The sequence below is a fragment of the Onychostoma macrolepis genome, chromosome 04, assembly GCF_012432095.1.
Source record: "Onychostoma macrolepis isolate SWU-2019 chromosome 04, ASM1243209v1, whole genome shotgun sequence".
Lineage (NCBI taxonomy): Eukaryota > Metazoa > Chordata > Actinopteri > Cypriniformes > Cyprinidae > Onychostoma > Onychostoma macrolepis.
In genome coordinates this window covers 27161555-27187229 of record NC_081158.1, presented here as the reverse complement: position 1 = coordinate 27187229, position 25675 = coordinate 27161555, and the positions used below count along the sequence as shown (strand labels likewise).

Genomic DNA, 25675 nt, shown 5'->3' with positions numbered 1-25675 from the left:
TTTATCTGATCATTTAAACTCTCTTAACCCCTCTTAATTAATCCCAAACACACACTTCTGACATCCAGTGCTTGATTAATGAAATTAGCTCAGCGGAAGTCAAATAACATCAGCCTCGGACAGTGATAGCGTAACCCCAGGTGCAGCTTACGAGATCTGTACGCTTGTCTGAAGAACAACTGCTGGGAATCGCAGATATGAGAAAGTGATGCAAGAGGCCTTTGCACTGACGTAAAGAGAGCATTTTTACTTCTGATGGTTCAGGTTGTACCATGTCAAATCCAGAAATTCTCTTGGGTTTGAATTATTATACAAGATATCTTTAAAAAGACATTCATATCTCAAGTTTTTACATTGGAATAAAATATATTCTTAGTTTATGATAGATACTGGACTTCATTTAAAGGGATAGTTCACCTAAAAATTAAAATTCTGTCATCTTTTACTCACCTTCTACTTGTTCCAAACCTGTAAGAGTTACTTTCTTCCATTGAAAAAATATATTCTGAAGATTGCTGGTAGCCAGTTGACAGTACCCATTGACTTCCATAGTATTTTTATTTTTTTCCCACAAAATGGAAGTCAATGGCTACCGTCAACTGTTTGGTTACCAACATTCTTCAAAATATCTTATTTTGTGTTCAGCAAAAGAAAGAAAAATTTTACAGGTTTGAAACAACTGATTAAATGACAGAATTTTCATTTTAGGGTGACTTTTCTTTATAATTGTCCTCATAAACAGGTGTGACGTCTTTCCATTACATCACTGGCTGATCTGATCAGTTTTCATTGGCTCAGATCTCCCCTGATTTTTCACAGATTCAGGCCATAGGAAGCTCATGATATGCAGGATAGCGTCCAGTCACGTAGTGGTAAATCTGTAACAATAAACAGACAGATTAAAAAATAATTCAGCTTCAGCAAATCTATCTAAGTTTCTAATACATACATAAAAGGGCTAATCTATATCCTATTCACCACAGGAGACCAGGGTCACGACTCCACACTCCCTGAATAGTGTCTGTTTCCATCCATAATGGGTGGTAATTATCAGTTTATCACACCTGCAGACATAATAGAGCGGCTTTGAGAGTGTGAAACAGTGTGTTGGTTTAATTACCTGCCGTTCGATGTCAGCTAACAGGCTACTCGCTCCCAGTCGGAAAAGGTGAGGATTGAGCCACTCGTCTCCAAGCTCTTCCTTCATCAGGGTCAGCCACACCAGGGACTCCTGCGCCGTACGGATGCCTCCCGCGGGCTTGAAACCCACCTGAGGAACAACAAATGCATCAGTCAAACAGGCTGGATGATTTATTTAAAAGAAGGTGATTTGGAAGTACTATGGGTCATTTACCTTATAGCCTGTCCTTAAGTAGTAGTCACGGATGGCCCGCACCATTACTATGGCAACGGGGTAAGTGGCATTGACAGACTCCTTGCCAGTTGAAGTTTTGATGAAGTCAGATCCTAGTGGTTACAAAGTACAGGAGACACAAAACCTTTTGACTACTGGCATGAAGTCTGGACCACTTTGATTATTATTTAGGCCAAAAAAGCCAATGTAAAATTATTTTAATTTCTAAATTGATATTGATGTGTGTGTATACATTTAAAGCTTTATTTAAATAAACAATAAATATATATATATATATATATATATATATATATATATATATATATATATATATATATATATATATATAATTACATTTATAAAAATATATATAAAAGCTTATCCAGATCATCCAAAAAGTATGTGTGTGTATAAAATCATACAATGGTCAAGTCTTAATATCAAATAATTTTACCTTTTTATAAATCTGTCACAATATGGTTAGTGTCATGCGATGGCTCTCCCAAAAAACAATATTTACCTAAAATATGATATATGGCCTCAAAAAATACTTTTAAAAACCTTTTTTGAACATAATCATTAAGAAATACACTCACATGTTTTCCAATACTGTATGAATTATCTAAGCAAATTAAAATTAAGTAATTATTAAGTAATAAAATATTTTTGAGGTCATATATCATATTTTGAGGTAAATATCATTGTATTTTGCAAGTCGCACCACATGACATCTAGCAACTAACCATACTGTGAATACTTTTAAAAACCTTTTTGAACATAATCATTAAGAAATACACTCACATGTTTTCCAATACTGTATGAATTATCTAAGCAAATTAAAATTAAGTAATTATTAAGTAATAAAATATTTTTTTGAGGTCATATATCATATTTTGAGGTAAATATCATTGTATTTTGCAAGTCGCACCACATGACATCTAGCAACTAACCATACTGTGAATACTTTTTAAAAACCTTTTTGAACAAAATCATTAAGATGCATACAATCACATGTACTCAAGTTGTAAAAAAAAATAACTGTTAATTTTTATTTGAGGATTACACCACATGATATTTTCATCAAGCTGAAACTTTTCTCGGAAATTATATTAAGATCTTCAAAACTGCCATGAGTGCAAAGAGTGAAAGATTTCAACGAAAACAACATGTTTTTAATTGTCAGAATGCATCTGCGTACTCCAGATCACACCGGTTAGTCATTCTAATTGTAACTTTGTTAACAATCCCAAAAACTTCCATCTGACACTTGTTTTGTTCAGACTGACAGGTCAAAGTTCACTCCAACGAGCTCTGAAAATAGAAAGGCCTGCACATTTTTAGCACCTCCATTCAAGCACTTCTGAGAGGCGTCAGATTTTTGCACCCCGACAGGACATTAGTCGCGAGGGCAGGGGAGGCTAGACAAGAACATATGGTCCCGTCGGCAGGGCGCAGAGGGTGTGCGTTCGTTCATCAATAAGAGCTTTCATTTCTCCCTTCCTCTCCTTCATAGCCAATTACGGTTTATCAGCGTTCCGATAAAAATAGAAGATAAAATGACGCTTCTAATGGATGAACCACAAACTGTGGACCAGCTCTAACCCCCAGCACCCGAGTCCCGCCTGCCCTTCCTCATGTCTAATGACTGTTCATTACCGCACAGAACAAGATGAACATTTTCCAGTTCATTAAAGATACGTTCTATGTGTTTTTCCACTCTTTTTTCCACCCCTTCCCCTTTCCTCCGACACTCTTTCACTCTATTGCTCACCCTCTCCCTCAAACTGACATAATCCTTGAGATTCGTTCTGGGGAGTCTTAATTACACGATAATGGATAACGGTTATTAAACGCGGGCGACAGTAATGAAGCTCTATTCATTTGCGGCGGAGCGGGGGGACACTGCCGGAGAGCGTGGGAGTAAAATAGCTCCGGCGTCGCAGATTAATAGGTGAAATTATCATTCAATTTCAGAAACCTCATACGCAATTCATAGGAACAAGGGGAGATTAAGGAATGAGCGCAGCGACAAAAGCAATGCATTTTAATAACGATCCCTATCAGAGCCGCTGACAATTGGGTACAGTAATCGGCTTAATGTGCAATGGCTATTTAAGCATACAGTCGCTGGCCTGCTCTGTGTGTGTGTGTGTGTGTGTGTGTGTGTGTTTGGACATCTGGATGCGGAGCACAGAAAGGATGAGCAATGGCGCCACGCTGTGGGCAAAAGATCAAACTTGCTAAGGCAAGCATCGCTGTTAGTTTTGATCATACCAGGAGGTCAGATTTAACTGGTTAGCTTGTGCAGTTACTCCCTGCTGGTGAATGCTGTTACTGCACAGGCACCCAAATAGTAATCCTGCATTTTTCTGACTAAAGGGAGGAAAACGAAACTAAAATAAATAAATAAATAAATAAACATTTTCCCCACAATTAAATGTGTTAAATAATTTGTTACATAACAATTATTTAAATAAATAAATGTAATAAATATTTAATGTTAAATAAATAAATACTTAACTAAATATTTATAATAAGTAAAACCTTAATTACACAATAATGGATAATGTTGCATAATTTGTTACATAACAATTACATGTGTTAAATAAATAAATACTTACATTTTAAATTATATTTCTAATAACTAAATCCTTAATTAAAAATATGTTTTTGATTTCTGAATTAAAATTAATATAGATATTTTTTGAAAGGCACGAAGTTAGAAATATCAGATTGACAGAACTGTCCTGATGTAATTTAATCATTTTAATAATTTAAAGTTAAATTAATTCCTAAAATTTATTCCTAAAAGAAAACCTTATCAAATAGTTTGACATTATTATACAATATATAACCTATTACAATATATAACCTATTATTTCTTTAAAAATGTAAGTATTTATAAAATAAAAATATTATTTATTATTATTAACATTTGAAAAACATGTGTCCAAAAATAACAATGTCCAAAGTCATGTGGAATGAATGAAGGAAGGATAACGATCATTTAAATTATATAAATTACCAAAAATAATAATAAAATAATAAATGAATAAATAATAATAATAATAATAATAACTCATGCCCTCTGACATTTACGTATATTTTGCAATAAGGAATATTACCGTAATACCATCGATGCAAATCAAGCTTGAAGGGCAATGACGCAAAATGCTCATGGTACAAGACACGAGACAGACGTATATTTGACACCTTATTTCTTAACGTCCTGTTAAGAAATAAACGATTTGAAAACCTTCTTTAATAATGACTTAAAAATGATAATGTAAAAGAATCTAGACTTTATAGTCTTTTTTATGATTTCTAAGTTCAAGGCTACACAAATACAAGCAGTTTCCTACATAAATCCATTTTCTGCGATTTAAAACTAAATTACACATCTGATTTCTATGCTTAATATTCTCACCTGCCATCATGGACACCAGACTGGCCTTGTAGACGTTTGTGAAGGTTCCCAGCTCTCCCACTGCCAGGATGGTCTTCATATGGGCGTCTCCACAGGCCTCTCTGAACTGCCGGATCTCATCGTAGAGAGCTGAGGAGACAAAAATGAACTCTCATCCAGTTGTATGTTCAAAAAATATCACTCTAGAATTAAGGAAAACCACGCTAATGGTTGAGGCCAATGTCAGCTGCTCAGTCTGAAAGAAACCAGTGTAAACTAAGAGCAACAGGCTTGTTTAAGAGAGTTTTTTTGGTATCTGAATTCTTTTAGCTCGCTGGTTACACACACCTGTCCACTGCCCAGTGAGTGCCAAAGTCCGGTTTATGACAATATCGATCTCTGTAGCACCATCCTCCACGGCCATCTGTACCTCCACGAGACGGGTCTTCAATGGCGTCTGTCCAGCAGGGAAACCAGTCGCCACTGAAGCAAAGAGAATGTGAAAAAGAGAACGTGAGGTGAGACAATGCGGTTGCACCCTCTCTGGGAAGATGTTTGAAGAAGGAATGAAACGTGTTTTAAGATAAGCAGCTTCAAAGTCTTACCAGATGCAACAGGAAGACTAGAGTTGGCTGCTTTAAGAGACTTCACAGCATCAGCCACCCGTGATGGGTACACGCAGACTGCTGCAGTCGTGATTCCTGAAATCATGTGCACACACACACACACACACACACACACACACAGTGTTCAAATCAGCAAAAATTCTAATGAATTTAATGTAGACACACAATCGTAAAAAAATACAGAATGAAAATATAAAGAAAAATGCATTAATACATTAAGTCCTGTTAATGTCTGTTTATTGTTGCATACTACTGTTTTAGCAAACTGTAGAATTTAAGTTGTTCAAGTAAGTCACTGATCTCTTCAGCGAATCAACTTCTGTGAAAAGAGCTTTGTCTCCCTCTTGTGGGCAGATCTACAGTGACAAGCTTATGTTATTGATACTGACAACCATAAATACAATATGAAATATAATATATATATATATATATATAATATATAACATTAAAATAACAAATAAAAATCGCTCTTTAAAATTTTAATATCAATATTTGTATCACTTTTTTATCAATCTTCAAGTTCAAGTTGAGCTTTATTGTCATTCCGCTACATGCGGGGGCATACAGTGGAACGAAATGTCGTGCCTCACAGGACCACGGTGCTACATAAATACAGGCATACAGCAATGAAGTAAAAACAGTATAAACCTATACACAACTATCCTACTGATAGATTTTGATTATAAATATACTATATATTCAAAAAATAATAATTTTTTTTTACCTATACATAAACTAAAAAATAAAATCTATACAAACTATACGAGTGCTTCAGATAAATACTGTAAAACAGTCATGCTGTTTAATGTTTTGTGGAAACTGTAATTATTTTTTCAACATTTAATTGAAAATGAAATCTTTTGTGACATTATAAATCTCTTTACTATTACTTTTGATTATTTTCTTTCTTTCAAAAAAAAAAAAATTATATATATATATATATATAAAAGTTACATTTACAGCATTATTCTGAAACATCTACTGCCATTAGAAAAAAGTAAAAATATTTAGAATGTTTTACTACAATAGTGAGTTTATCAAGACTTTTCATTTGTAATTAAGTTGTCCTTTGTAGTACTAGCAAATCTGCATAGATCTAAATTTCTGAATTAATTGATTTATTGTTATGATCTAAAATGCTTCTAACAGTAATTTGTTTAATAGTTTTAAATGGTTTTAAATTCATTTTTAGTTACGTTTAAGGAAAAAAATATTGTTTTACATTATGCAATCTTAGTAACAGAAGAAAACAGAGAGATGTGGAATCAGTAATTCAAGTGCACCAAGAGGGATGATGTGATATACAGTCATGGCCAAAAATATTGGCACCCTTGGTAAATATGATCAAAGAAGGCTGTGAAAATTAATCTGCATTGTTAATCCTTTTGATCTTTTATTTAAAAAAATTACAAAAATCTAACCTTTCATTGGATAATAAGAATTTAAAATGGGGGGGGAAATATCATTATGAAATAAATGTTTTTCTCAAATACACATTGGCCACAATTAACGGCACCCTTTTATTCAATATTTTTTGAAACCTCCATTTGCCAGTTTAACAGCTCTAAATTTTCTCCTATGATGCCTGATGAGTTTAGAGAACATTTTACAAGAGATCAGAGACCATTCCTTCATCCAGAATCACTCCAGACCCTTTAGATTCCCAGCTCCATGTTGGTGCTGCTTCTCTTCAGTTCACCACTCATTTTCTGCAGGGTTCAGGTCAGAGGACTGGAATGGCCATAGCAGAAGCTTGGTTTTGTGCTCAGTGACCCATTTTTGTGTTGTTTTTGAGGTTTGTGTTTGGATTATTGTACAGTTGGAAGATCCAAACATGGTCCATTATAAGATTTCTAACAGAGTCACACACTTATTGATTTTTTTATCTGTTGGTATTTGATAGAATCCATGATGCCATGTGTCTAAACAAGATGTCCAGGACCTCCAGCAGAAATATAGGCCCACAGTATCAAAAACCCATATTGAGTGTTTGCTGCTAAAAAGCCTGACCATAGAAGCCAGTCCCATTTGAAGTTCCAGTCGTGTATATAACTGAATATGCTGGAGTTTGTTTTTGGATGAGCTAGGAGAATTTTTCTTGAAACCCTCCCAAACAACATGTGGTGATGTAGGTGCTGTTTGACCATTTTCTTTAAGGTTTTCTGACCCCAAGACTCAACTATTTCCTGCAATTTTCCAGCTGTGGTCCTTGGAGAGTCTTTAGCCACTCAAACTCTCCTTCTCACTGTGCATTAGGACGATATAGACACACGTCCTCTTCCAGCCAGTTTCGTAACATTTTATATTGATTGGAAATTCTTAATTATTGCCCTGATGGTGGAAATGGGAATTTTCACTGCTCTAGCTCTTTTCTTAAAGCCACTTCACTAATTTGTGAAGCTCAATTATCTTTTGTTGCACATCAGAAATATATTCTTTGGTTTTTCACATTGTGATGGATCATTAAGGGAATTTGGGCTTTGTTTTCCCTCCTATTTTTATTTCTGTGAAACAGGAAGCCATGGCTGGATAATTTCATTTCATGAGATATTTTATTCATAAGAATTTCTAGGGGTGCCAATAATTGTGTCCAACGTGTACTAGAGAAAAACATTTATTTCATAATGATATTTCCCCCCATTTTAAATTCTTATTATCCAATGAAATGTTAGATTTTTGTGAATTTTTTTTAATAAAAGATCAAAAGGATTAACAATGCAGATTCATTTTCACAGCCTTCTTTGATCATATTTACCAAGGGTGTCGATATTTTTGGCCATGACTGTATGAAACAATCCTCCAGACAGAGGCACCTTTGTCGTGCATGTCCATGATCTTCAGCAGATCATGACGGATCGGCTGTGTGGCTTTCATGCAGAGTCGATGGACATTGGAAGGTGTATCATCACCAGCGAGGGTTGTCAGATCGATACATGTGACGGCCTTCAGCAGCCAGGCAGCCTACAATAACAATGCAGGTGAATAAAGATGTATTTGAGCTGGCATAAAGCAAAATCATAAATACTGTAAACTGTTTACCTGCCACTGTTTTTTAGCCACTTTGCATCCCTGGATCTGCTGAGCTCGTTTAAGAACAGCCTGAGTGTTGACTCTGACTTTCAGCACCCATTCAAGATCTAAAATAAAGCAAGAATGAATAAAAAAAAGAGGTTTTAAAGTCAGTTTTGTCTTATTTCGCTCTGCTCAATGTGAGTCATGAGACACGCAAGTCATGTGAGATTCATTACGTGTATTTCAGCAGTAAATGGTTTGAAATCAACTGTATATATGGAAGAAATAACGAAATCCAGAATAATATTTAAAATCAATTACAAAGGCCAGCAGAATGTTGAATTTGGGAGTTCGTAACTGGTCAGATGGAGTTAAAAATTACCCATAACACCAAGAATATACTTTGCACATCACATGTTCAATGTTAGACGTATAGATTAAATTACACCACTTACACAAATAAAAACTTTATTTTTTGTTTTCTGTTTAATCTAATGCTCACACTGTCGCGTGGAAAAAGTAGCGGTATAGATTAATGTAAAAGCTTTGATTCGTTTGGAGAAAATTATAATTCGATAGAATTAAATAATAATAAAAAATAAAAAAAAACAGCTCACCAAGATCCATTCCTGGATTTCTAGCAGACATGATGAAAAATAAATTACTGAATGAAATGAATTGAAAATCGAGTTAATTTCGCAAGTATTATCACTAGGTTTAACGATACTGCGCGTCTTCCGGGATTGCTAGTCACTGATACGTCGCCGCAGAACACTTTCAGCCAATCATTTCACAGCTTCGCAAGGCGTAGAATGATGACGTTTTTTTTTTTTTTCGTATTTACTAGTGAAGGCTCCAAAATCACATTAGAGCAGTGGGACTTTTTTACAAGAGAATTAAGAGTCAACATGAAATGAATGTTTCATATACATAGATCAAGCATGCATTTGAACTTGAATAAACAACAAAACAAACAAAAAATGCTATACTGTTCAGTCTGGTTTATTGTTAGACAACCGTCATACTGAGCTTTTGCACCTGTCACGTGCTTCAGGCTTTAAATAAAAAGTGAAATTATGGCAACATTAACAATATAACGACCAATTAAACCTTAATGACATTTTAAAGTGCACCCTAACTGCTAAGACATCTTAAATTCTTCAGTCTAGAATCAAAACATTGCTCTGCCCCTAAAAGATAGAAACTCTGTAATTTACATTATATAAACACTGAGGGAGTTTAATATATATATATATATATATATATATCCTGCATAACATGTTTGTACCTTAACAAGTTTGCTAGTAAGATATGAGATAAAAATATAAAAGTGTTTTAAAATGACATGGTAATAAACAAGTACAAGTTGTGACTTCAATTACAAATCCAATCTACATACGATACCATTTTCTTGTATAGGTATGGTAAAACGGCACTTCAGATTTCAGATTTTATAATTCTTTTACACAATTGTTAGTTACATGTGATTTAAGAATAATGCTTTTCTAAGGATGTCTGAGCAGATAGAACTCACACATTTCTTCCACAGAACCACAATATATAATAGGATATAGTTATTCTTGGCATTCTTTTTCTTATGATTATTATACAATACAGTACTATTTTAGATAACAGAAGTCATGAGTGAAATTAGCAAATTATTCATAATTAATCATTATATAAACACTAACTCATGCTCATCCAAATCCTCTGAAAAACCAAATAAACTGCATTAATTACGTTCTTTCCAGCTGTGGCATGTCTGGTCTTGGCACTGACCACGCTAAGGCTGTTCCCTGTGAGAACATGAATTGTCTGGGAAGAGCTGCCTGCCGGATTTGGTGCTGGGACTGGTAATGGACAGAAGCTTCAGCCTTGAGCTCCCCAGCGGAGACTCTTCTGAAGTGGTTTGCTGCAGAGGAGATGACAGAATGTTATGCACATTCAGCCAAAAACCTTTGGTATAGGACTTACATTTCCAACATCACATGGGCATTCTATATTACACATTTTGAAAATAATTTGCAATGAATTTTATAATCTTAAACAAAGATCTGACTCATCATCCCATTAAAGTGATTATTTCTGCACATTCGATTGAGTGTTTTATATTACATGGGCAACTGTTTGCACTTTTTGTTTCATTGTTTTGCTGCATCTTATTTCATTTATAATTTATTTGTGTAAATACATTCTTCTTCATCATTGCACAATTACAATGCCATTGCACCAATGTGCATGTGGCAAGTAAAGCTTAGCGAGATCATCTATCAAACATTCAGTAATATTGTTTTTTTTTTTTTAATCACAGTTACATAATGGCACATTTTTTGTCGATCATTTCCAGATGTTCTAGTACATTCATTACCTTTGGTTGTTTAGTTGGTGTACTGCAGATGTCCACAGGAATTAACCGTTTAGAGCCCCTACTGCATTCATCTGAGGGAGAGCTAACTGCTGCTAACAATGGTACATTTTCAACATGATTGGATAATTCCGATGCATTTTCATTCTGCACTTCGTCCATAGGTGACCAAGAGTAGCTTTGACTGAATGCTACATCATCTTGTAAAGATATATTGGAGGTTTGACAGCTTTGTTCATTTTCGTCCTCGTAGAGGTGGCGTACACATGAAGGTCTGGAGAGCTTAGAGTGGTGGCGACTAGGGGTCTGTGAGGCCACTGGTGTGGACTGTGAAGGGCCGAAACCGTGGTTCACAGGAGTTTCTACTTGATTCTGACTGCCGGCAGACTGAGTCAAAGAGTCTTCAGGACCTGGTTGGGAAACAGCATCCGTGACTAAGCGGCACAATCGTGTGTTACGAGGGATGATCCATCTCTTGATGGCTCCTTCTAGATCGTGCTCTCTACCCACCACATACACGCGCTTCTGACCACGTGTTACTGCAGTGTATACGTGCTGCCAGTTTTGAGCAATGCTGTCTCCAAGAACGTACACAATAGTTTCGGCTTCTGAACCCTAAAGTGAGAAAACAAATTAGCCACATGAAGCTGAGACAAATGCTAATGTCAGGTGTGAATGGGGCCGTAAATGAACAAAAAGCATCAATACCTGAAAGGTGTGAATGGTTCTTGCCCAAGCATGGCGCAGTTTACACTCTCTCTGTAGCTCCCTGTAGCTACAAGTCACCACACGGCCGTTGTCATCATCTAGTGTCAGGTAGCGTATCATTTTATGTCCTTTTTCCTCGTCCTGCTTAGTCACATCCTGTGATTGATGTAAAATAACAAGGGCAAGTTAAATGAATCAATAATTACTCATGTGCTTACACAAAACCAAGCATTTAAAAATATAAAAAGACTCTTTCTATTTCTCAAGCCAGAAAACATATATAAATTGTTAAATAAAACATTAGTACATCTTTAATGAAGAAAATTTCCCCATTGCACAGTCGCTCTCTCTTCTCTTTCGTCTGTTCATTTTGAGTCTGATTTCCAGCATTATCATGGGAAGATCGGGTGCTATGTTGTACAGCTCTGGCAGTATCAAAGGAAGTAACTTCTTTCTTCTTCTCATGGTCTCTGACGTAGCCATTCTTAGTGCAGCAAACTTTATCATCTGGTTGAAAGTTCAGTTTGTTTTTGGAAGTCCTGAAATGAATGAAAATGAATATTAAACCCAAAATATTCGGCTAAAAATATAACCTATAAAGCTGTGATAAATTAAAAATGTTTATATTAACAAAAAAGAAAGTGTCCTGCTTATTTAGTTGTAAGAAAACTAACTTCTATTTACACACCTTGTAGTATGTTGAGAATAATGTTTGCAACAAAGCTCATTGATCAACTCGCAGTCCTTCCTGTGAACAATAAGAACAGCAATTTTAGCTTCAAGATCAACATTTGCTGAAAAAGACTGTCTTCTCAGCATAGTATGACAAAGTGTAATCTGTCTTACCTCCTGAAAGCCACAAACTGTGACCATTTATGATCCTCCAGTCCAGGACCTTCCTTGAGTAAGAATGTAATGGCATCCTGGAGGTCTATGCAGCAAAATATAATTAAATAAACTTCAAATACAGACTTTCTTTGTCCATTATAGTGAATACGTAAAATTTCACAGCATTCAATAATGTTAGGCAAGAGCTTTTGTTGTTGGTCAGTGTTAGATATTCTACCGTTTTGGCATTTCAACAATGTATTCAAATTCTAATTGCAATAAAGTTGCACTGAGGTGCTTGTGGGGAGTGAAATGTATTGAAGATGGCTGTGTAGCTTCTGGGTTGATCTCAACCCAAGGTGTTGAATGTCACAGATGACAGGAAGTGTATTTTCAGGAACTATCCATTGAAAACCTGCAATATGTTAGACATACAGGAACTAAAATGTGATCTAAGTGTGTTTCTTGTGTTATTCTGATTGTATGGGCCGTCAGGTTCACCTTTACTGCATGAGCAATTGATGTGCTTCTGAGGCACATTGTAAATACCACACATCATTCTACAGTTCCAGCTTAGAATAATGAAGTGTTAAAAGAATAAATCCACTAAAAGACATCCAAAATTTCCACATATTTCATAACTGCTCACTTACCAAATCTATCATTTCCACCATAGATTTTGACAAAAATGAACCTTTTGTCAGATGGTACTTTGGAAGGTCTCATCATGTTTACAGTGGCATCAAACTCCAGAGGACTGTAATATTTTTTTTTACCCATCTCTGAGATGCTGAAAGTTTATGGAAATAACAACAGTATAATTAATAAATGAATAAAGGTTTGAGTCCATATTACATAAACACACATACACACACAATAGTCTGCAAACCACAAAGGAACTAAAATGATGAAGTTTGTATAAATTTATATAATCCCATAAAACATTTAACAATACAAACTATCTGCTCACAGTCCAGCGTTTCTGACGATGAGCTCAGACTCGGCACGATGGTTGGTTCGCATCTCAATGGCCCAACGGACCTTCCTGAGACCTTCAAACAGATCGTACAGTGTGTTTCCAGGCTCGATGCTGGGCAACTGTCTCACATCTCCTGCAGACACAATAAAAATGTTTTTATTTGTTTAATAGTAATACAAGAAGTTACTTAAGCTGTAGAATAAAGATGCCGATAAAATACATTGCAAATAAGCTCTAAATAAGAAATATTATGCATGCAATTTGCCTTTACCCAAAAGGATGAACTTCTGGAGTTCTGCGTGTTTGGTAAGCATGCTGAGAACAGAGTGAAGGATCTGAACCGACACCAGACTCCCCTCGTCGACCACCAGAACCCGCACCTTCGAGAACTTCCATTCTTGTGGATTTCCACTTTGATCTTTTTCTTTGGTCATGAAACTCCATAAAACCTGAGAGAAAATGGATTTTTTTGTGATATATGTAAGAAATACAAGGTATTTATAGCAACTGAAACACATATATGCTAAAATTAAAATTTTGTGCACAATATTTATTCATTGAAGATATGTTAAAACAGCAAAAGCACATTAACCATTGACAAACCTTGTACAAGTGTAATGTACGAAATGTATTCTGAAGTTATGTAATTTAAGTAAATGTTGTTTAAATCATATAATGTCATGAAATATCATGTAGTGTATCATTATGTATATGTAACATGTTATGAAAAGTAATGTTCCACCGTAAAAACAAATGTAATACAATAATTAAAATTAAGTTCTGAAATGTTACGAAATGTTCAAGGCTTAAAATGCTGTGAAATACTATGTAATGTAAAGTTGTTATTATCATTATTATATTATGACATTTTATGTAATTAATGTAAAGTTTAAGACATAGTTGCAAAGTTGTGTGATATAAAGTTGTATATAAAGTTGTAATGAAATGTTATGTAGTGTAAATATATGTTAATTTGTGAAATTGTTATGTAGTGTAGTTGTTTATGTAACACTATGTTATGTTGCAGAAGTGTAAGATTTGAAATGTAATGTCATCTATTGTTTAAGTCATGTAAAAAATTATTTTTATGTTTTTGTGTAATTTTTAACTTATGTAAGGTTATATTAGGAAATTCTATGTAATGTAAAGTTATGTTAGGTTACGCAGACTATACCTGGTGCATAGTATAAGCAGTGAAACCGGTTCTCTTGGTAAGAAGTGAAGCAGCTCTTCCTGTAGGCGCAGTGAGAAGAACCTCCACAGGCTTTTCATCACGGTCACTCCCTTCATTATCTTTTTTCTCCTCGTGAACATCTGACAGCAGCCCATTACTGGACCCCTGAGAGTCATTCTGAAAGTCCACACAGGCCTTCAGCACTTCTTCTCTGTCACTTGTCTGTTGCTCCATGGCCGCCTTAAACACCAGGCTGACCACTGTGGTCTTCCCACAACCACCCTTCCCACTGATCACGGTCACCGGGTTGTCACACATCATTTCTGCTGCTTGCACTTGATCGGGGTCTAACTCTATAGTTGATGGATCAATGTCGAAGTAAATGGAGTCATCTGAGGAGTCTGAGTCTGAAGTTACACTTTCCTCTTTAATGGTGAGCTTTGTAATTTCATAGGCCTGAAGAGAATCACATGTTGTCATTTCTCCATTGTGGTGGACCACGCTTGAAGTACCAGGCTGGGGAAAAGCAAGACCTATCTGCTCAACCTTAACCTTCTGAATAATGTCATTTTGTGCTTCTAAGACTGACGTTTCTGCGTCAGCCTTAGATTTCCTCGAACGAGTCATACTGTGTTTTTCACGGGCCTTCGCCCTTAATCTATCCAGTTGAGCTTCGCGAAGAACCTCTCTCACATCCAAGTGGATCTTCCAGGGGTCTCCCTCAAGCAGGCCTCTCAAGCATTCGGCAATGCCTTTCTCGTAGCCGAAGAGGTTCCGAAGTGCCACCCTGTCACCTTCTCTTTTAAGCACCCCCTGCTCCACAAGAAAACGTAAAGCTTCCCAGGCACCCATATGTCCTGTCTCCTTCGATATATTCTTCTCCAGCAGCTCCCGGTCGGCGTATGTGCTGCCAGTCGCTCTGCAGTGTCTTTTCAGTTCTGTATACAACAGCAAGGCATTACGTTGCAGCACCGGGATACTCCAAAATAAACGACAGAGCTTGAAGGCCTCCATTTGTGCTTCACACCGAACCAGATGTAATTCTTTAAACATGATCTGTTGAAAAAGTTTGAAAAATATTCATATTAAACAATACAAAATAATGAAGGAAATAAAGTGAGCTTAAGATTTAAAAACAAACAACCAGAGTGGCAATCTTACATAATTGAAGCCCAGCTTCCAAACATCAGTTTTAATGAGCTCCTCAAGTTTGGCCAATACATTTGTATTGTTTCGTTCTTGTGTAGTAGAATCATCTCGTTCAGACGTTTTTGGCATGCGTTCCATCCTTCCTTTATTTATTATGTCCAGAAACTGGCCTGGCAGCAATGTTGGTAAGTATTTCATGATTTCAGGGTACAAGCTGGCAACTCTCACATGTGTCCAAGCCACTGTTTCGTTTAAAGATCAATGACATTATTATGATGTCAGTATCACTTTTTCATATTCATTATGCATGCAGAAGTGTATATTTAAGGTTCAGGCATCAGATTAAGCTCTAGGAAGTTACTTCAGATCTGGCTGTGCCCAGGGTCTTCTGTGTTTTTTTGTTTGTTTGTTTTTTTTTACGACTAAACATATGATTTGAATTATTGCAAAATTTAATATTCTACCAAAAATCACTTTAAGTGTCATGCAAATTATATTTATATTATATTTCCAACCTGAGCTATTGACTTTTGACTTGAGCTGTTCAGCCACAGCTTTATTCTCAGGAGATGAATCTTCAAACTTCTGCAGGACATCCAGCACATTGACAGGCTCCACATGTATGTCGTTGGGCAACCACTCCATAAACATGTTAACAAAATCAGGTTCTGCCCTACATGCTTTAAGAAAGAGAGACACGAGTGACCGGCCCTCTGTTCCCAGATCAGTGCGGAGCCTGTAGGAGGGGAAGCCTTTGACAAAATTTTTGTGCCGGCCTTGGCGAATTGTACAGGTAACCTCCCACCAGGGGTCATGGAGGGGAAAACGGCCATCAACCTTATACGTCTTATTACCGGCCATCAATGCCACTGCAAAAGAAGAGGATAAGACAGGCATGAAGCATTTTGGTCCCTAAAAAAGACTATGTATATAACCAAATATAATACAAGTCAATGTACAAATAAGCTTTACTTCTCTTAAAGAAGTGAGACAAAATATGGTGATTTTAAGTGAAACAGTGTAAACTTAAAACAATTATTAGACATAACAGTGTAAAATGTACTAAACGTTGTTTTACTAACACCATAATCTGTAAATATGATAATTTTAACAGTGAAAACTGTAAACAGGCTTACTTTCTAACTACGTAAACTGTAAACACAATTACTTCCACTTGTGTAAACAGTGTAAATTGTAAACAGGCTTCTTTTGCAAGTACATAACCTGCAAATATGATTATGTTTTCTTATAACAGCGTAGATTGCCGGACTACTTTGTTACGCCAACATAAATTAATGGCAAATTAGGAGTAAAAGTATCCATAAATCATAAGAACATAAAATAAATGTATACTTTTTTTTGTTTGTTTTGTATTTTATATGGTATTTTGGCCTAAGTTATCTCTGTAACTTGAAACCGTGTTAAACGTAAACATACTTGTTTACGTATTTTCCGTACACACATCTATGTTTACTTATTAAGTGTGTTAAAACGGTTTCATCTGGTCACAAAACGAATACACAACCAAAGGTATACAAATGTTTGTTAGTATTCGTTGTTCTACCTTCTTTTGACGCTGACACGGAAGATTTAAACATGCTTCCCCCAGATGAAACAGAATCCATCTCTTTCATGTCCAGAAACTCAGGCTGTGTTTCCACTTCTTCATCTTCACTTTCTGAAACGTCTTCTTGGTTTGACTGTACATCGTGACGTTCTGGTAAAATGCAACCAGTTATGGTTTTTAATCCAGCGGTGGGACTTTGCAGCGCCATGTTGACTGCAGACTTTAGTCAGTTAGACAGTTTTCGACTGTTCGCGGTTCGACTGTAAACACTGTCAACAACAGCCAATCACATCACGTCAAAATAAAAGTCCGTTCCGTTTATGCGCAGCTAGCTTCCTGTCAGTGGAATCACCAACGCAAGAGTAAATAGAACATGATGGAACATCATGAACAGACATATGATGGAGAGGCAGTATAAAATAAATGTGAAATGATATTAATACACAAATCAACAGAATTTATTTTAATTTCAAACATTTTTAATTCATTTTAATCATTATTTTTAATCATTCTGGAATGATAATTGTGATGAAATGTTAGAAATGCCACATTACATGCTTCAGACTTATAATACTAATAAAAGAATTATAAACATGCCATTAAAAACATTTAGAATGTCCACAGTCAAAAGTAGAATATAGGGGGATGCAGAAGTGAGAACGAATACATATTGTAATATTTTCTTGATTTATGCAATAATAAAAAGGAAAGAAGGCATTCAAACCCAAACTTTAAATCTAAACCTTAGAAAAAATACAGAAAGTGCATAGATTGCATGATTAATATTTGGAACATTAAAAGCATGACAAAATCACAAGTAGGAAGATTCATAAACCTGGGGGAAGACAATGGCACTCACAATGTCAGTAACATAATCAGTTATACTAATTCACTGCTTACTACCTAATTTCAGAAAGTTAACAATATTAGAAAACTAAATATTTATTAGATGATTAAAGATGTAGAAATAGTATAAAATCTTAAATAGTTTCCATTCACTTTACAGCATATTTCTTTGTTTTAGTTTTTCAAAACTTTTGTTGTATTTCCAGGATTGAATCATCTTGGATCTTGGTTTCAGCTTTTTGTTGATGCCACTACCCGTTCTACTTTGTAAACGAAAATTATTCATAATTAACTGCATGCATGTTCCCTGTGAGAATGTGAATCTTCTCAAGGAAGTTCCTCGCTGTGAGACTTGGGGCTTGAATTAGGGCTTGAATTTGTGCGGTCTAACGGAGGCTCTTCTGAAGTGGTTTGCTAGAGCAAGAGTAGGTCACAGAATGTTAAAAACAATATCAGAATACTTTTGATTATTTGCAGATGTTTTACTCTGTTACATTTATAGGTTTGCTCTGTGTAGTGCAGGGGTCTGACTGAGCAGGCCGCTTGGAGGCCACTGGTTCACAGGGGTCTCCACATGACTCTGTCTGCAGCCAGATTGAGTGAAAGAGTTTTCAGGACCTTGCTGAGCAACTATCTCCTTGACACGGCCTCGCAATCGTGTGTTACGAGGGGTGATCTTTTTCTCTATGGCTCTTTTTAAGTCACCATTTCTACCCACCACATACACACGCTTCTGACCGCGTGTCACGGCAGTGTATACGTGCTGCCAGTTTTCACCACGGCTGCCAAGAACAAACACAATTGTTTCTGCCTCTGATCCCTGAATAGAGAGAAAACAACTGATTAGGTGTGAAGATGAGACAGATGATAATATAGGGTTTAAATAGGCCATTGATGAACAAAGTATTTTAAAGAGTGAGAGTGTGTGAACTCAATACCTGGAAGGTGTGAATGGTTCTTGCCCAAGCATGGCGCAGTTTACAGTCTCTCTGTAGCTCCCTGTAGTTACAAGTCACCACACGGCCGTTTTTATCATCTAGTGTCAGGTAGCGTCTTATTTTGCATCTTGCTCCCAAATCCTTGTCAGTTACAACCTGTGATTGGTTGTAAAATATCATAAAAACGCACCAATCCAATTGAGGTAATTACTCTAAATGTTCACAAGTTTGTATCCTAACAAATGTCAGTTTACTTTAATATCAGATATTTCAGATTAAAAGGCTTTTTGGCATTGCAAAACAACAATAAAACAAATCAAGACATTTTTCACAAAACACTTCACCCCTTTAATGAAGAAAATTTCCCCATTGAACATTCTCTCTTTTTTCTCTTTCATCTCTTCATTTTTTCTTTGGGTATTTGGAATATTTTGGGAAATTCCAGCAACATCATGTGCAGGCTCTTCTTGCATGTTCTCATCATCTTTATCTGAGATATAGGCATTCTTTGTGCAGCAAACTTTATCCCCCACTTGAAAACATATTTTATTTTGGGGAGACCTAAAGGAAATCAAATACATACAGTTAAAAAGAGAACAAATAAAGGTAATAAAGGTGAAAGTATTAGGTTTTACTTACATTGCAGAATGGCAAGAATAATGATTGCAGCAAAGGTCATTGATATCCTGACAATCCTTCCTGTAAGCAAAAGCAACAATTCTTATCATACAGCTCACTCATATGGGACCCCATTACATTTAGTTGTGATGCAAGTTTTTCAGTTGTAGGCAAAAGTGGGCCAAATTGGGAGATTGAAATTAGAGCAGTGATGATCAGTGTCAAAAATCCCAATAAGTGAGCAGCATTCTGTTCACATTTGGTTGTGTCCAAGCTTTAGGTTTCCCTTTGAGCAACAAAGATGAATTAAATGAACTAATTAGACAGATTATCTCTGTCTAATGTGATTTCAGATTTATTCAATGTCAGTATCACTTTTGTAGCATTCCCTTGGATCCGAGAGCCTCAACTGATGTGTGGGGTTTCCTTAAATTCACCACGACGACAACGCAATGTATTCAAACAGCATCTTTATTCCGTACACATTGAAGCGACTAACAACACCCCACAGCACCGTGAAAACTGTTTTAACACATACAAATGACAAGATTCATAATTCAAGCATAGACTCGTAAACGTGTTGAATTGCATAAATAAACATCACAATCGATTACATTACACAACAAACGTTCAGGTATTTCTTTAATTACAATCACCATACCTCGCTACGCTCACCAAGGAATGCAAATCAAATATGATAATCCTTTCGTCATCATCAGACATGCGTCTAATTCATTTCAAAGTGATACGAAGTATAAAATCCACATTAAAACAATATAGGGTCAAACGATCAGCGTCTCACATCCACCCGCCATCTTATTAACCTTATTAGTCCACCTGATCACTAGGACAATTTCAAGACATATATTCCATGATTTCCGGTTTCAATACATAAACACACACAGGGTGCAAAAATATTCACTATATCTTTGAATGAGATCTTACCTTGTAAATGCCACAATCTGTGATGATATATGATCTTTGAGTCCAGGAGCTTCCTTGATTAAGAATGTAATGGCTTCCTTTAGAGCTAAGCACAAGAAATATATTTACAATATATTTAAAATGCCCATACAAATACATATTTCAATACCAGATTCACTCATTAGAGCTGAGACAACTTTAACATTTTCCAACAGAAATCAACAAATTATTTCATTCGTGATTCTTTCATGGGCAATGTTAGATTTTTCAATAAGCAAAACTAGTTTTGCATCTGATGCACTGTCATAGTTCTATCAGTAATCTACAGTATCAGGAAACAGTTTTATATATATATATATATATATATATATACAATTCTTCAGTATGTAGCGTACATGACCTAAGTGCAAAACATTTCATGCCATTCTAATTATAACATGTCAAAGATTTTACATGCAATGTGTTGTAAACTGCTCACTTACCATCATTTTTCTCACTAATCTGGATAAAAATGAACCTTTTGTCAGACAGCACTTTGGAGGGTCTTGTCATTTCAATGATGGCATCAAACTGCAGTGGATGATACGACTTGGTTTCACCCATCTCTGAGATGCTAAAAGTTTGTGGAATTAACAACAACCGTATGAACAATAAACTATTATTAGGATTGAGCAAGAATTTGTTCAAGCATAAAAACACATACACACAACAGACTGCAAACCATTAAGGAACCAAACTGGGAGAGGCTATATACACAAATTTCTGGAAAGCTCATTAATTGCTTAAGAGTACAAACTAGCTGCTCACAGTCCAGCATTTCTGACGATGAGCTCCGATTCTGCACGATGGTTTGTCCGCATCTCAGTGGCCCACCCCACTTTCTGGAGACCCTCAAACAAATCACACAGTGTGTTTCCAGGCTCGATGCTGGGCAGCTGCCGCATATCTCCTGCAGACATAAAACAAAATGAATAAAGTACGGCAGCTGTTTATTTATCGTCTGATACACTATATTGCCAAAAGTATTGGGACACCCCCTTCTAATGAACAGGTTTGACTACTTTACTAATTTCCATAAGTAAAAATCTTAATGTTTAAGCATATGAGGATATTTTAGGGAATTGTGTGCTTCTAATTTTATAGCAACAGTTTGGACAGGACCCTTTTCTATTCTAACATGACAATTCCTCTGTGTATAAGGCAAGGTTCAAAAAGAAATTATTGATTTAGTCAGTGTGGAAGAACTTGACTGGCCTGCAGACAGCAAAGTCCTAATCCAAGCTGAACACCTCTGGTGTGACCTTAAATGCAGACCTTGAGCCAAAAACTCATCACCAAACATATACAGTCATTTTAGACACCTCCAAAACTGTTGCAACAGAGATGAAATCACAATTTTTAAATACATGGATTATGTTTCCATCTTTGTTGCCACAGTTTTGGAACTGCCTTTTTTTGTTCGAAAGAAGGGGGTGTCCCAAAGCTTTTGGCAATATAGTGTACATGCAATTTGCCTTTACCCAAAATAATGAACTTCTGGAGTTCTGCGTGGTTGGTAAGCATGCTGAGAATGGAATGAAGGATCTGAACAGACACCAGGCTCCCCTCATCGATCACTAGCACCTGCACTTTCGAGAACTTCCATTCTTGTGGATTTCCAGTTTGATCTTTTTTTGCATTCATGAAACTCCATAAAACCTGAACAAAGAGGGCAAATTAACAAGAAGGAACATCATGAAGGAGTCCATTGTATCCATGTTATTTGACTGCTCTGTATACTGTATAATGTGGCTATACCTGGTGCATAGTATAAGCAGTGAACCCAGTTCTTTTAGTAAGAAGTGAAGCAGCTCTTCCTGTGGGAGCAGTGAGGAGAACCTCTAAAAGAGGCTTTTCATCACTGTCACTCTTACTGGTCTGTTTCTGCATGGCTGCCTTAAGCACCAGGCTGACCACGGTGGTCTTCCCACAACCACCCTTCCCACTGATAACCGTCACCGGGTTGGTGCATATCATTTTTGCTGCTCGCACCTGATCTTCGTCTAACTCTATAGTAGAGGGATCAGCGTCCGTGTAGGTGGAGTCATTTGAGTCAGAAACTTCAAAGGACTGGGAAGAATCACAATGGGTTGCCATTCCTCCATTGTGGTCCATGCTTGAGGAACCAGCCTGAGCTTCATCTTTTTGCTTGCACCCAACCCCCTGCTCCATGTCATTTTGTTCTGTGGTCGATGATCTTGCATCACAAGACTTTTCCCTTAGTCTCTCTATCGCAGCTCTTTGAAGAACTTTCCTCACATCCAAGTCGATCTTCCAATCGCCTCCCTCAACCAGAGCCCTCAAGCATTTAGCAATGTCTATTTCGTAGCTGAAGAGGTTGTGAAGTGCCACCTTGTTGTTCTGCATTATCAGCACCCTCTGCTCATTTAGGAACAATGCCCCTTCAAATGCAATTTTCCACTGTTGCATCTTCTCCAGCAGCTTCCTCTGTTCAATGTATGTGCTTCCAGTGTCTCTGCAATAGTTTTTCAGTTCTGCATACAATCGCAAGGCATGATGCTGCACCTCAGGGATTCTTCTGAGCAAATTACAAAGCTCGAAGGACTTCATCTTTGCTTCACACCTGATCATACGGAATTCTTTAAACATGATCTGTTGAAAATATGATCACTTTGAAGCGACAGTCAAACCAAAAAGATACCAAACAATGGATTATATTAAAATGTTTTAGCAATAGCAAAAAAGTAGAGAAGGAAAGCCCTGTCTGAAAGTTTAAAACAGTTTTAAAAGCTTTAACTCTAAATAGACAGACAGGCAGAACAGACTGAAGGATTGAGCCAAAATGAATGAAGCTTGAAAGCTCTAGAAGGTTGAAGGTTGAAGAAAAAAAGTAAAATAACAAAATAATTACAGCTATAAGCTTACATAGTTGAAGCCCAACTTCCAAACATCATTCTCGATTAACATCTCCAGATCCTCCAGTAAGTCTGTGTTAATGTGCTGCTGTGGAGTTTCTTCTGTGGAATCCTGTTTGTTTTTCATCTTTCCATTGCTTATTATCTCCATAAACTGGCCTGGCAGCAGTGTTGGCAAGTATTTCATGATTCGAGGGTACATACTGGCAACTCTCACGCGTGTCCAAGCAACTGTGTTTTACGACAAAATTTACAAGGACAAGCACAGTAATATTATTTTCTACTCATCACTTACAGTCATGTCAGACATCAACAGACATGTCAGAAATGAACCAAGAGTTGTTTTGTGTATATATAGTGTATGAAACTTAAATCTGTATCATTAATGACTAGATGTTCATGTGACAATGTAACTAAAGATACACTTTTCAACCATTTGAAATGAATGTAATAAAAATTAATTCATAATCAAAAATCCTTATAACATTAAAATATTAAATAATAAAATATTTTTATAGTATGTTATATGATAATACTATTTTGATAACATATTTTGACTATTTCAAAACAAATTGTATATATTTGTATATACTTTGAATATGTTTGTAGAATCACAGTGTTTTTGGACATTAAACATTCTTTACTCAGCTCTTGCTGTGTCTAGTTGTAGTTGGTTAGAGTGGTTCTTCAAGAAATTATAGAATGAAAGAGCTAAACTGTTTTAAGGAGTATGAAAGTAGGTAATTTATGTCGTCCAACCTGAGCGAGTGACGTTTGACTTGAGCTGTTCAGCCACAGCTTTATGCTCTGGTGCAGAATCTTCAAAATCTTGCAGGACGTCCAGCACATTGATAGGCTCCACGTCTGTGTTGTTGGGCAACCACTCCATAAACATGTTTTTAAACAGAGGATCTGCCTCACACTCTTTAAGAAAAAGAGACACAAGTGACCGGCCCTCTGATCTCAGATTGGTGCGGAGACTGTATGAGGGATAGCTGGAGGGGAGGGTACAAAACCCACTCCTGCCATGGTTAAGAACTTTGCAGGTTACCTTCCACCAGGGATCACAAAGGTGAAAATAGCCCTTGACCCTGTATGTCCTGTTACCAGTCACTAATAACACTGCAAAAGATGAAAATAATAGAGTACAACTGCAACAGTTTAGTCCGTCTTTCAGGAGTGGGATGAAAAATCATGATAATTTTACAAGTAACAGCATAACATTTTAAGTTACTTTTACTTGTAGAAAGTTTACACTTTAAACATAATTAATTCAAAGTACAATCAAACGTTGTTAGGCTATTTTTTAATATTAACCCATTTACTCATCTACGACACTTGTTGCCCATGACCAAAAAAGCTTATATATTTTCTTAAAAGTATTATTAAGATTAATTTGGTATAGATAAGGATATGCAAACGTGTCAGTTATCACATCTAAATGAACCACAAAACCTTGCAGAACGTTTTGAATAAATAACGGATTCATTCACATTATAAAATACAAATAAAAGAAATTTACTCTTCAAAGTATAGGTACGCTACATTAAAAGAAACAACGTAAAATAAAAAAGAGAAATACACATTTATGGATTAGGCCTATTTCTCCCGTTTTAACTGCTTGATTAGTTAAAAAATAAATATATATATACATAATAAAAAAAAGGGACTAAATGCATTTAACAGTTGGCTATTAAGTGATTTGCTGTTTGAAAGTTCATTCATATTTTGCCTTACCTTCTTTTAACGCTGGCATGGAGGTTTTGAACATTTTCCCCCCAGATGAGACATAATTCACCTCATTCATGTCCAGAAATTCAGGCTCTGTTTCCTCTTCATCATTTTCGATTTCTGCATCATCCTGGTTTGACTGAAAATCCTCATCGTCTGATCGAATGTGACCCGTTAGTTCAAGCAGCGACATTCTAACTTCATCTCTAATCAAAGAAATGGTTTCGATTTGAATTTCGCGGTTATTATTGATGACGGTATTAGGCTACTGTACCACTCGACAACCAGATTATCCCAAAATAAAAGTCTAGGTCAAACTGAACACACGTATTGTGGTTTCTTACGTTTCTTTTATTGTCAAGAACACTGTACTTTATTTTCATTTAGTTAGATATACGCGCACAAAAATTAGATCAAAAGCCCCTTTTGTTTTCACAAATTAATTATACTTAGTAGCGACCTCAAAAGCATAGAGCTTGAAGTATTTCAGGAGACTGTAAGGTAGCAAGGACAACGGGAAATGTTTTAACATGGT

General features: G+C 36.2%; 3 protein-coding genes across 4 annotated transcripts; all 3 read right to left on the bottom strand.

Moving 5' to 3' along the window:
• Window positions 1-220: 220 nt before the first annotated feature.
• dera (deoxyribose-phosphate aldolase (putative)) lies at window positions 221-9173 on the bottom strand. The gene is made up of 9 exons (XM_058773306.1): window positions 9016-9173; window positions 8426-8523; window positions 8200-8347; window positions 5366-5461; window positions 5109-5243; window positions 4782-4910; window positions 1355-1467; window positions 1121-1270; window positions 221-878 (listed from the first exon to the last, which is right to left on the bottom strand). The coding sequence occupies exons 1-9, from the start codon at window positions 9044-9046 to the stop codon at window positions 822-824; spliced, it is 957 nt and encodes a 318-aa protein (XP_058629289.1). The 5' UTR covers window positions 9047-9173; the 3' UTR covers window positions 221-821.
• Window positions 9174-9379: 206 nt separating this feature from the next.
• On the bottom strand, window positions 9380-17455 carry LOC131539030 (DNA helicase B-like). Its single transcript, XM_058773305.1, has 13 exons — window positions 17166-17455; window positions 16117-16470; window positions 15614-15843; window positions 14453-15508; window positions 13550-13727; window positions 13270-13411; window positions 12953-13089; window positions 12318-12402; window positions 12160-12219; window positions 11779-12010; window positions 11472-11627; window positions 10767-11378; window positions 9380-10310 (listed from the first exon to the last, which is right to left on the bottom strand). The coding sequence occupies exons 1-13, from the start codon at window positions 17374-17376 to the stop codon at window positions 10182-10184; spliced, it is 3582 nt and encodes a 1193-aa protein (XP_058629288.1). The 5' UTR covers window positions 17377-17455; the 3' UTR covers window positions 9380-10181.
• Window positions 17456-17699: 244 nt separating this feature from the next.
• Window positions 17700-25565, bottom strand: LOC131539116 (DNA helicase B-like). Of its 2 annotated transcripts, none has more exons than XM_058773452.1 (12): window positions 25147-25565; window positions 24169-24531; window positions 23420-23640; window positions 22292-23146; window positions 22015-22192; window positions 21302-21443; window positions 20977-21107; window positions 20516-20600; window positions 19592-19651; window positions 19297-19513; window positions 18953-19108; window positions 17700-18834 (listed from the first exon to the last, which is right to left on the bottom strand). In XM_058773452.1, exons 1-12 carry the CDS (start codon window positions 25331-25333, stop codon window positions 18511-18513), a joined length of 2919 nt encoding a protein of 972 aa, XP_058629435.1. In that variant the 5' UTR covers window positions 25334-25565; the 3' UTR covers window positions 17700-18510. The 2 variants fall into 2 exon arrangements, with proteins under 2 accessions (XP_058629435.1, XP_058629436.1); XM_058773453.1 differs by lacking the exon at window positions 25147-25565 and having other exon boundaries at window positions 24169-24333; window positions 24461-24664.
• Between the last annotated feature and the right edge of the window lie 110 nt (window positions 25566-25675).

Excerpts from the sequence above, each read along its gene's own strand:
- dera (XM_058773306.1), bottom strand. The coding sequence starts at position 9,046 with ATGTCTGCTAGAAATCCAGGAATGGATCTTG. Across the intron at positions 8,348-8,425 it reads TGGCTAAAAAACAGTGGCAG|GCTGCCTGGCTGCTGAAGGC; the intron begins GTAAACAGTTTA and ends TTGTTATTGTAG. Across the intron at positions 4,911-5,108 it reads ACTCACTGGGCAGTGGACAG|CTCTCTACGATGAGATCCGG; the intron begins GTGTGTGTAACC and ends TTGTCTCCTCAG.
- LOC131539116 (XM_058773452.1), bottom strand. The coding sequence starts at position 25,333 with ATGTCGCTGCTTGAACTAACGGGTCACATTCGATCAGACGATGAGGAT. Across the intron at positions 24,532-25,146 it reads CATGCCAGCGTTAAAAGAAG|TGTTATTAGTGACTGGTAAC; the intron begins GTAAGGCAAAAT and ends CATCTTTTGCAG. Across the intron at positions 23,641-24,168 it reads GTCAAACGTCACTCGCTCAG|TTGCTTGGACACGCGTGAGA; the intron begins GTTGGACGACAT and ends CGTAAAACACAG.
- LOC131539030 (XM_058773305.1), bottom strand. The coding sequence starts at position 17,376 with ATGGCGCTGCAAAGTCCCACCGCTGGATTAAAAACCATAACTGGTTGC. Across the intron at positions 16,471-17,165 it reads CGTGTCAGCGTCAAAAGAAG|TGGCATTGATGGCCGGTAAT; the intron begins GTAGAACAACGA and ends CTTCTTTTGCAG. Across the intron at positions 13,728-14,452 it reads CTGCTTATACTATGCACCAG|GTTTTATGGAGTTTCATGAC; the intron begins GTATAGTCTGCG and ends ATTTTCTCTCAG.